The following is a 9,389-nucleotide window of genomic DNA, read 5'->3' on the forward strand; positions in this document are numbered from 1 at the left end:
GAAGCTTACTTCATGACTTAGTAACATATTTGTAGAGTCTAAATTAAGAGAGTTAATGAAGAGACACCGGCCAGCAGTGCTAAACACAGCCAGGGCTGTGACACCAGAACTTCTCCCCTTGTTTGCAGAAGCCTGTTGGCACTCATTTATTCTCCTTAAAGCTTAATTAGGCAATTTGCCCAAGGGGGAGAACTAACTCACTGCAGCATTAGAGATACCTTCTGCTGGGGCTTGTTTGGCAAAATCAAACCACCTGTCTAGAATCGAATTTCTAGAATTGCCGTAACTTCAGTGCTGTTCTTTTACCATTGATAATGGTTTCCCAAATATTTTAAAACCCTAGAATAAAAAAAAACATTTAAAATAGTGTGTTTGACTCTGCTACCACCTTGCTTCTCTCTTCAACTCCTTTCTCCTCTTTGTGCTGAATCTATTTTACCCTGTAACACACCAGTTCCCTTCTGCTGCCTGATGTGGAAGTTTCAGCACTGTGAGGCTTGCAAGCACTGCAGCCCCAGCTGCCTCTAACCACACAGTTGTTGCCCATTTTCATTTCCCCAGTTGCTGCAAGGTGCTGTCAGTGAACTGAGCATTATTGAACCTTCCTGATGGAGGGAGCAGCTCCAGCACAGGGATGCACACCACATACACCCTGAGCACAGCTGTGATACCAGAAGCCTGGTATATCATGTGCTGACGTAGGGGAATGTGGCTCTGCCAGGCTCCAGCACAGGCATTCCTAGGCACACTGATTCCTGGAAAAGAGCGCAGCTGGGAGACCACTTGCTTTCTCAGAGTGTACAAGTACACTGGGTGTGTCAGTGCACAGCCCCTGGACAATTTTCATCCTTGATGTGAACCTTGCTCATATGGTGAATACCGCCCTGGGAAAAGCTGTAGTAGAGGGCCTGTCTTACTCCTTCCAGCTGCCTTTTGGGGTGCAGTGAGAGCTCTGGCTACTACTTAGAGTGTTTTTCAGATATGTGATCCTCTCAATCTCCTTTAGGACATGGCTTACCATTTTCAAGGTCATATCCTCTTTCTCCTTTGGCTTTGGTTAGAGAAGGTTTATATTGCAGAATGATACCTGCTGAAACAAGACGATGGTTTGGGATCCTGTCTTGCCTCAGGGCAAGTTTATATTCCTGTCAGGTCCATCTTGTCCTGCAGACAGAGTAGTGACACTGGTGTGCATCCAGTGACACCCCTAGCACTGACAATTCCATATCTTGTCCTCCTGCCTGGGAATGACTGCTGCCCCAGGCTCACCTTGCTCACCAGCCTGTAGAAGGGGGGAGGCCTGCTTCCAAAGTTGACCTCACCTCAGTCCTCCAAGGCTTTTGCAGTCTATTACATAATACAAAACTACTTAACATCCTATCTTAACCACCAGTTTTACTTTAGTCTGCTATTAGGGGACTAAGAGCTTTAGCCGAAGCTTTTACAGGTTGCTCCCATTCTATTCCCACTAGGCCTTCTAGAAGAATATGGTGGGTTGACCTTATTGTTGTTCACCCCCACTCAGGTAGGACAGGAAAGAGAAATTTTAAAGGCAAAAATGAGAAGACATAGATTCAGATAAGAGACTGCTTAGGAGTTAAAGTGAAGCTACACATAGAAAGCAAAATAAAGAATTTATTCACAATTCCCTAGCAGCAAGCAGAGCTTTGGCACACTAACAGTTACTTGGGAAAACAAATGCTATAACCACAAATGTACCTACTTTCTCATCTTTTTCCCAGACCTTTTGGTACTGGGCACAATGCCATCTGGTATGGAATATTGCTGTGGTCAGTTGGGATCAGATGTGACTCCCTGTGTTCCTTCAGAGCCTCTTACTCACCTCTAGTCTACTCACTGGCAGTGAACACAGGAGAAAAAGAAGGACAAAAATAAAACATTGATGCTGGCAATCCCTGCTCAGCAACAGCCAAAACACTGCTGTGTAACCAGTGTTCTTAGTCACAAATCCAGAGCACTGCCTCATACAGGCTGCTATGAAGACAACTAATTTCATCCCAGCCACAGCCTGTATAAAAACAAAATCTGGATCTTGGCACCAATACCCACAAGTGAGATCCACAACAGCAAGTAAAGACCAGCTCTTAGCATCACAAAAGAGTATGGGTTGGAAGGGACTCACAAGAGCATTAATTTCCAACCCCCCTACTGTTGGCAGACACACCTTCACTAGACCACAGAATCACAGAATTGTTTAGGTTGGAACAGAATTTTAGAATCATTGAGTCCAAATCTAAAACTAACATTACTAAGTCCACGGGCTAAAAAGGCATCAGCCTGGTCCACCTGACATGTTCCTTCCTGACATTCTTCCTTCCTGTTGTGTAGTCTGATGACACCGTGAAACAGACATGATGCAGCTTTCTTCTCCCTGGATCCTCCTGAGGCCTCTCCCATGGACACAATGCACCAGACAGAACCCAAGTGTCAAGAGGAGCCAGTCATGTTTCCTTTCTCCTCCTCCAGCTCATATTAGGCAGCAGTTGCAGAATGGAAAAAATCACCTCTTTCTTTATCCTTCACCAGAAACATATGGTCAGGTTCCTCAAAGCCCAATCCAACCTGACCTTGAATACTTCCATCATGGTCCAGCCATAACTTCCAAGTTCCAGCATCTCAGCACCCTCACAAGAAATAATTTCTTCCTTACCTAGTTTATCCTTCTGGAGGAGAATTCTACAAGGTCAGTCCACACTTTCACAAGTGGAACATCAGGATGAAATTAACCATGCCATAAAAATTATGTCAATTACCAATCTCTCCCAGGACCATTGAGTGAAGGACCAAAATTAGGCAAGTCTATCATGCAAGAAGAAAGGGCACATCATCACAAGAAAAGGCACTGAAGTCTAGCTTCTAGCTCTGCACCTGGTACCACAACACAGTTTGCCGAATTTCTTCCTATGTCCCCTTAATGAACCACTGGGCTCCAAGAGCAAATGGAAGGCAATACTACAGTACGTGTATGTCAGAGGCTGCATCATTCTCAGTCCGCAGTCTCAGAAACATGGTCTTCCATGCCCCAAAAATGTTCCCACATCCTCAAAACAACTGGGCAATGTTGCTACCTTCTTTTGGCCTGCACTGATTGCTGGGCAAAAGTGCTGAAAAATCAGTTTTTCACCCACAGGCCACACCCACCCAATGCACAGGTTTATGCACAAGTATAACGATGTTGCTAAGGGTAAAAACTTTTTTTAAAAAGGTACTGGAAACAAGCCACATACAAATGTAATGGTACACAGAGGAGTCCATCTCACTCCCCATCTTTTCTATGTGAGAGCTGGCATAGCTCTGTGTGAGCTGGTCCTGTTTAACTACACCAGACGTTAAAATTAGTTCAACTTTTGGGACTACTGGCTCTAAAAGATGCTTTATTAGTGGAAAAAAGAATGGGCAGGTCTATAAGGTGAAAGGAGTTACACCACTGTTGGCAGAGTTTCTGGATAAACAGTTATACTTTTTGTAGGATAATCTTGGTCTTCCCTTATGAAAATTGTTCCTGGGTAAGTCTGAAGAGCAGAGAATTCCAAGTTAACTCCTCATAGCAGTTTCTTTTAATATCTAACAATGCACTCTATATTTGGCATTTAAAATCTAGGGAACACAGGCACATAGCATAGAAAACTACATGCAATTTTAGTTTTTGCTTTGGCGATATAAGCTTAGGAAAGGGGCAAAGTCTCAAGCCACCAGGCTGGCCAGTTCACTGAAATATCTCGCTTGGAAACTGTTCTTGCTTTATGAGGTGGGGAGGAATAAATAATAATGTGCAATACACTGAGTCTTATGGTAAGTCATCAATTACCGGATGTTTATTATGGATTTCTCTCTCTGTGCTGTAACTTAATGTAATCCCTTTAGTTATGATGGTCCCTCAAGTACTGACATACAACTCAGCCCCTGAACTATCTGTTAACACACAGAATCACTTAATGAGTAATTCCAACCTTGAAATTCTCTCAATAACTTTTCAAAATGCAAATTATGTAAGGAAATAATGATGTAAATTGCTTACTATATATCTGAGCAGAGTGATTGTCCCTCGCTATGAGAAAGACATTGAGATACTGGAGTAAGTACAGAGAAGAGCAATGGAGCTGATGAAGGGTCTGGAGCACAACTCCTGTGAGGAGTGGCTGAGGGAGCTGGGGGTGTCTAGTCTGGAAAAAAAGGAGGCTCAAGGACGATGTCATGGCTCTCTACAACTGCCTGGAAGGAGGCTGTAGCCAGGTGAGGTTGGTCTTTTCTCCCAGGTAACAAGCACAAGCAGAAGAGGAAAGAGTCTTAAGCTGCAGCAGGGGAGGGCTAGACTGGATATTAGGAGGAAGTTCTTCACTGACAGGGCAGACAAGCATTGGAACAGACTGCCCTGCTCTGGCAAGTTCTGGTATCACCGACCCTGGCAATGTTAAAAAAGGTGTAGATGTGGCAATCAAGGACATGGTATACTGGTGGACCCGGAAGGGTTAGGTTAACCATTGGACTTGATAAGGTTTGAGGTCTTTTCCAACCTTAATGATTTTATGATTCTAGGTGGAGGAGCCTACAGGGAAGGAATGAAGATGAGCTCGGGAAAAGGGGCAAGAAAACTTATTTTACTGTTTGTCCTTCTGTTTCCCATTAACTTCTCATTATTTTAAATCAGCAACAAATGGATTTTCCACATGTCAAGAATGTTCTGCTGTGATATAAACCAGGGAGCAATCTTCCTGTCTTTCCCTTGATCCATGAGCTTTCTCATTCTACTTTTCTCTCTAATCCTGCTGAATAGGTGGTGGGCATTTCACTCTCTGCCAAGGCTATCCCACCACAAGTCTAGTTATTTCATTCAAGAAAAAAATTTCCTCTTCCACAAGGTGAGCAAAGAGAGGAATACAAAGTAATGACTTTATATACTAATTAAGGTACTTAATACCATGACTGTCCTCTAAACCCTGGAAAATGTCATTGACAAATGAGCCTTTTTGAAAGTTTCAAGTCTGCCAAAGCAGAGCAAGTTGAAAACTCTAAGGTTTCAGGAGCTTTTGCTCCTTTTTGCTCCTTTTAATTCCTGGAAGAAGAAGTTGAAAGAAGTTTGTGAGCCCCTTTAAAATGTATTTACTCATGCTGTATGAGATATTAGTCCCATGAGACCCCAAGTGAAATTTAGATTTGATTTTGTTAAGCACTTGCATCTTAAACAAGGGCTTTAAAGTTAGTTCACAGGCTCGGGGGAGACTTTATCACTCTCTACAACTGCCTGAAAGGTGTTTGTAGAAAAGTACAGATCAGTCTCTTCTGACAGGCAACACGTGACAGGACAAGAGGAAATGGCCTCAACCTGCACCTGGGGAGATTCAGGCTGGACATTGGGAAGAATTTCTTCACTGAAAGGGTTGTCAAGCATTGGAATGGGCTGCCCAGGAAGGTGGTAGAGTCATCATCAATGAAGGCATTTAAGGAAAAAATGGATGCAGCACTCACTGCCATTGACAAGGTAATGTTCAGTCATATATTGGACTTGATGACTTTGAGATGTTTTCCAGCCTACATAATTGTGTGATTCGTTGCATTAATTTCAAGAAGCTAACACACAGATTTGTGGGGTGGAAGATTTTTTGCTGTTAATTTACTATGAGTGAATGCAGAGTGCTGTATGCTTAATCTGAAAGCATTTTTGATTGATAGATGTAACAAAATTGGATTTGGACCTCAAGTCTGTGACATGAGTAAGAAAAAATTCTGAGTTTTAATAACCTTTCATCCAGTTTATGTCTAGCCGACCCTCCCTTCTGCTGGTATAATTTAAATGTGATCATGGCTGGATCACTCATTTCACCTGAGGTTTTCCTGCAGAGCTCTGCTCTGAGCACTTGACACGTGACACAGAGCTGAGATAAAAGCCTGGTCCCACATGGACGTCCCATTTCCCTGACAAAGACAGGTGAGTGAGATGGATTTTCAAAGGCGCTGAACAGAATGTGGTTGGGGGGCTGGGAATAACATGTTTACCCTTCATTTCTGTCTTTGTTTCTCTCCATCTCCTCCATCTGTCTGACAACCTGTTGTGGCATCTGCTGCCTCCTATCTTCAACACCTGCAGAAAAAGTTTCTTTAGGATACCTTTAAGGTATGTAGGTGTACCACAGATATTCCAAGCCCACAGTGACAAGCAGCTCAGCAGCTGCAGGACTATGCTGTCTTTTACTCTGCCAGTGAAGGTACTTGGAGATGCTGTGGCTGTGGGGCCACATTTGATCACCTATTTTTTCTAGAACTACAGGGGAATGACCACTTTGGGACAACATTTATTTTCAGATTGCACTACTGCATAGCTTGTCAGACTGTGGTCCAAAACTACTCTGAGTAGCTACAGCTGTGGAATTTGAAAGAATTTTTACTTCGAGACAGAAAATTGACATCCCCTTAGGTTTTATGAGGCATCTGTAGTACCACTATTATGCACCTCAGCTAGACAGAAAAGAAACTTGGTATCACCACAGAGAGAAGTGAACCTCAGAAATTACCCCTCTTGAAATGCTTAAAACACTCTATTACTAACTTTTACTTTTCTTAGCTATGTTTCTCAATATTTTTTCCATGCTAACTGTATGATGACCACACTAACTAAAGCTGATCCATATATAAGAGAAAACCTATTTTTTTGCTCCTTGAAGCTTAGGAATGCTTTTTAAACCATTGCTCAAACCTTTTGTTGACTAATTTCTTATTTTATTTCAACACAGGCCTCTTATCTGCAATCTGGGGAGTATGTACAATGTGTCTCCACTGTGGCAGCTCCCTAGGGCGTGGTTCCCTCCTATGGCAATATATATATTCCCCTCATGGATTGCATTTCACCCCTCAGGTCACCAAACTACCTCTGGTACGTCAGGGGTTATACAAACCATTACTGCCCTGGGAGGGCATGATTATGCCATTTCTCATTTGCAGGTCTTTGGCTTGTGCCAGTATTTATATAATTTTTATGGCGGGTCTCAGGGGATACCACCACTATGTAGATACTGATAAAGGAAAAATGGACATACTGTTCACATGCTGTGTGGCACAAAGGTTTGTTACACAAAAAACTGCTAAGAGTAATGCCACATTTATAACTCTATTTTGGGTATTGACAGGAGCAAATTCAGCTGGTACATATTGGGCATTTCCATCACTTTTTGAAAACAGAGGCTTTTCTGCCTAGAAATGGTGCACATCCTACCAGGCCCAGATGAGATTTCTGCCTTCTGCTGCAGGAGCTGAAGCCTGGCCCACAACACCCCAGAGCATCAGCCGCTTTGCTGTTGCTGTGAGACAGATTGGACCATTTTTGGTGGAGATTTTCCACAGAATTAATTGTATGTGCCACCTCTCCCTGGGGAATGATGTGGGTGCAGCCACAATGACCCCTGATGGCTGGTTCTGCCTGCTGGCCTCCCACTGCCCTCCACTGTGCCCCCTGCGCTGAGGTGAGGCTGGCAGCAAGCCCTTTGAGATTTGGGTCCCTCAAGATTTGAGGTCTCAAGATTTGAACCAAACTTTGCAATTTTTTTTTTTTTCAGTTGTTAATTAGAAGCTGTAGCTGAACAGTTATGCTTAAGCAATTGCACTGTGAATGTTGCATACTTGGCTCATCTTTTGTTTTGATGAAAAGAGAAGACAATCCCAAGATGAATGGACTCTCCGAATGAGAGCTGCCAGGAATGAAGTCAGCAAAACTGGGCGGTAACTGAGGGAAGGTAATTCCAGCAGTTGATGACCGTGACCACTGTCTCATTGACCACCAAACCCTGACCCAAAGGGAGGGAAGAACCATGTCTGCAGACTAAAAGGGCTCTTCTCTTGGAGAAGCAAGAGATACAACTAGAAAATAGGGTTTGAGTACTAATTAGGAGAAAAGTTGTACAACTTACAGCCAACAAATGCTGATGCCTTGATTTGTTAAAAGGTATAAATAGTGTAGAGGTTTGATGATCAGCCAGCCTTTCGTGGGTTACCTCCTGATTCCCGGCTTTGAGCAAACTAGAATAAAAGATAGAAACACGGCATCACAAAATCGTTAAGGCTGGAAGGGACTTTTGGAGATCATCCAGTCCAACACCCCTGCTGAGGCAGGGTCACCCAGAGCAGGTGACACAGGAACACATCCACGTGGGTTTTGAATGGCTCCAGAGAGGGGCACTCCACAACCTCCTTGGAAGCCTGTTCCAGTGCGGGGCCACCCTCAGCATATGGAAATTGCCTGCTACGCCAAGCGGAGGTCGAAGAAGCCGTGCTCCGCCTCCGAAACACGCCTAGGGCGTGTGAGGGGAACGGGGCGCCCCAGGCCCCGCCCCAGTGCCGGCCCCGCCCCGCCCTGAGCCGCATCCGCAGCCTCCCACGGCCCCGCCGAGCCGCCAGGGGGCGCTGCTGCCGCTTTGCTCGCCGCTGCCACCGAGGCCGCGGGGCCGGTGCGGAGCGCGCGATGGAGGCGCCGCCGGTGACCATGATGCCCGTCACGGGCGGCACCATCAACATGATGGAATACCTGCTCCAAGGTAGGCGGCCGCGGGACCGAGCAGCGCGGGCAGCCGCGGGCAGCGGCGGGGGGGGCTGGCGCCGCGCACGGGCGGGCCGGAGGGCGCTGGGGCGGGTGCGCTGCGGAGGGAGCCCAGCTCGGCCTGTGGGGGAGGCGATGGTCGTGGCGCTGTCTCCGCAGGGAGCGTGCTGGACCAGAGCCTGGAGAGCCTCCTGCACCGCCTGCGCGGGCTGTGCGACAACATGGAGCCCGAGACCTTCCTGGACCACGAGATGGTGTTCCTGCTGAAGGGGCAGCAGGCCAGCCCCTTCGTGCTGCGCGCCCGGCGCTCCATGGACAAGAGCGGGATGCCCTGGCACCTGCGCTATCTGGGACAGCCCGAAATAGGCGACAAGAACCGCCACGCGCTGGTGCGCAACTGCGTGGACATCGCCACGTCCGAGAATCTGACGGACTTCCTGGTGGAGATGGGCTTCCGCATGGACCACGAGTTCGTGGCCAAAGGGCACGTATTCCGCAAGGGCATAATGAAGATCGTGGTGTACAAGATCTTCCGCATACTGATGCCAGGAAACACGGAGAGCATTGAGCCACTCTCCCTCTCCTACTTGGTGGAGCTCAATGTAGTTGCGCCAGCAGGGCAAGACATCGTTTCTGATGACATGAGGAACTTTGCTGAGCAGCTGAAGCCTCTAGTACACCTGGAGAAAATTGACCCCAAAAGACTAATGTGATTGAAAATCTGGGTCATTAAGGCACTGTTTTTGTGTTTTAGAAAAGGATGTTTTTCTAAAAAGCTTTTTGTGGGCAAATCAAAACAGGGAGAAGGGAATAAAGTACTATATATCAGTTTTGGCAGTTGCAA

General features: G+C 45.9%; 1 protein-coding gene across 1 annotated transcript; it reads left to right on the forward strand.

Annotated features, from left to right (window-relative positions):
* Positions 1-8,409: 8,409 nt before the first annotated feature.
* Positions 8,410-9,389, forward strand: MED18 (mediator complex subunit 18). The gene is made up of 2 exons (XM_054003320.1): positions 8,410-8,543; positions 8,705-9,389. Exons 1-2 carry the CDS (start codon positions 8,471-8,473, stop codon positions 9,256-9,258), a joined length of 627 nt encoding a protein of 208 aa, XP_053859295.1. The 5' UTR covers positions 8,410-8,470; the 3' UTR covers positions 9,259-9,389.

The sequence above is a fragment of the Vidua macroura genome, chromosome Z (assembly GCF_024509145.1).
Source record: "Vidua macroura isolate BioBank_ID:100142 chromosome Z, ASM2450914v1, whole genome shotgun sequence".
NCBI lineage: Eukaryota > Metazoa > Chordata > Aves > Passeriformes > Viduidae > Vidua > Vidua macroura.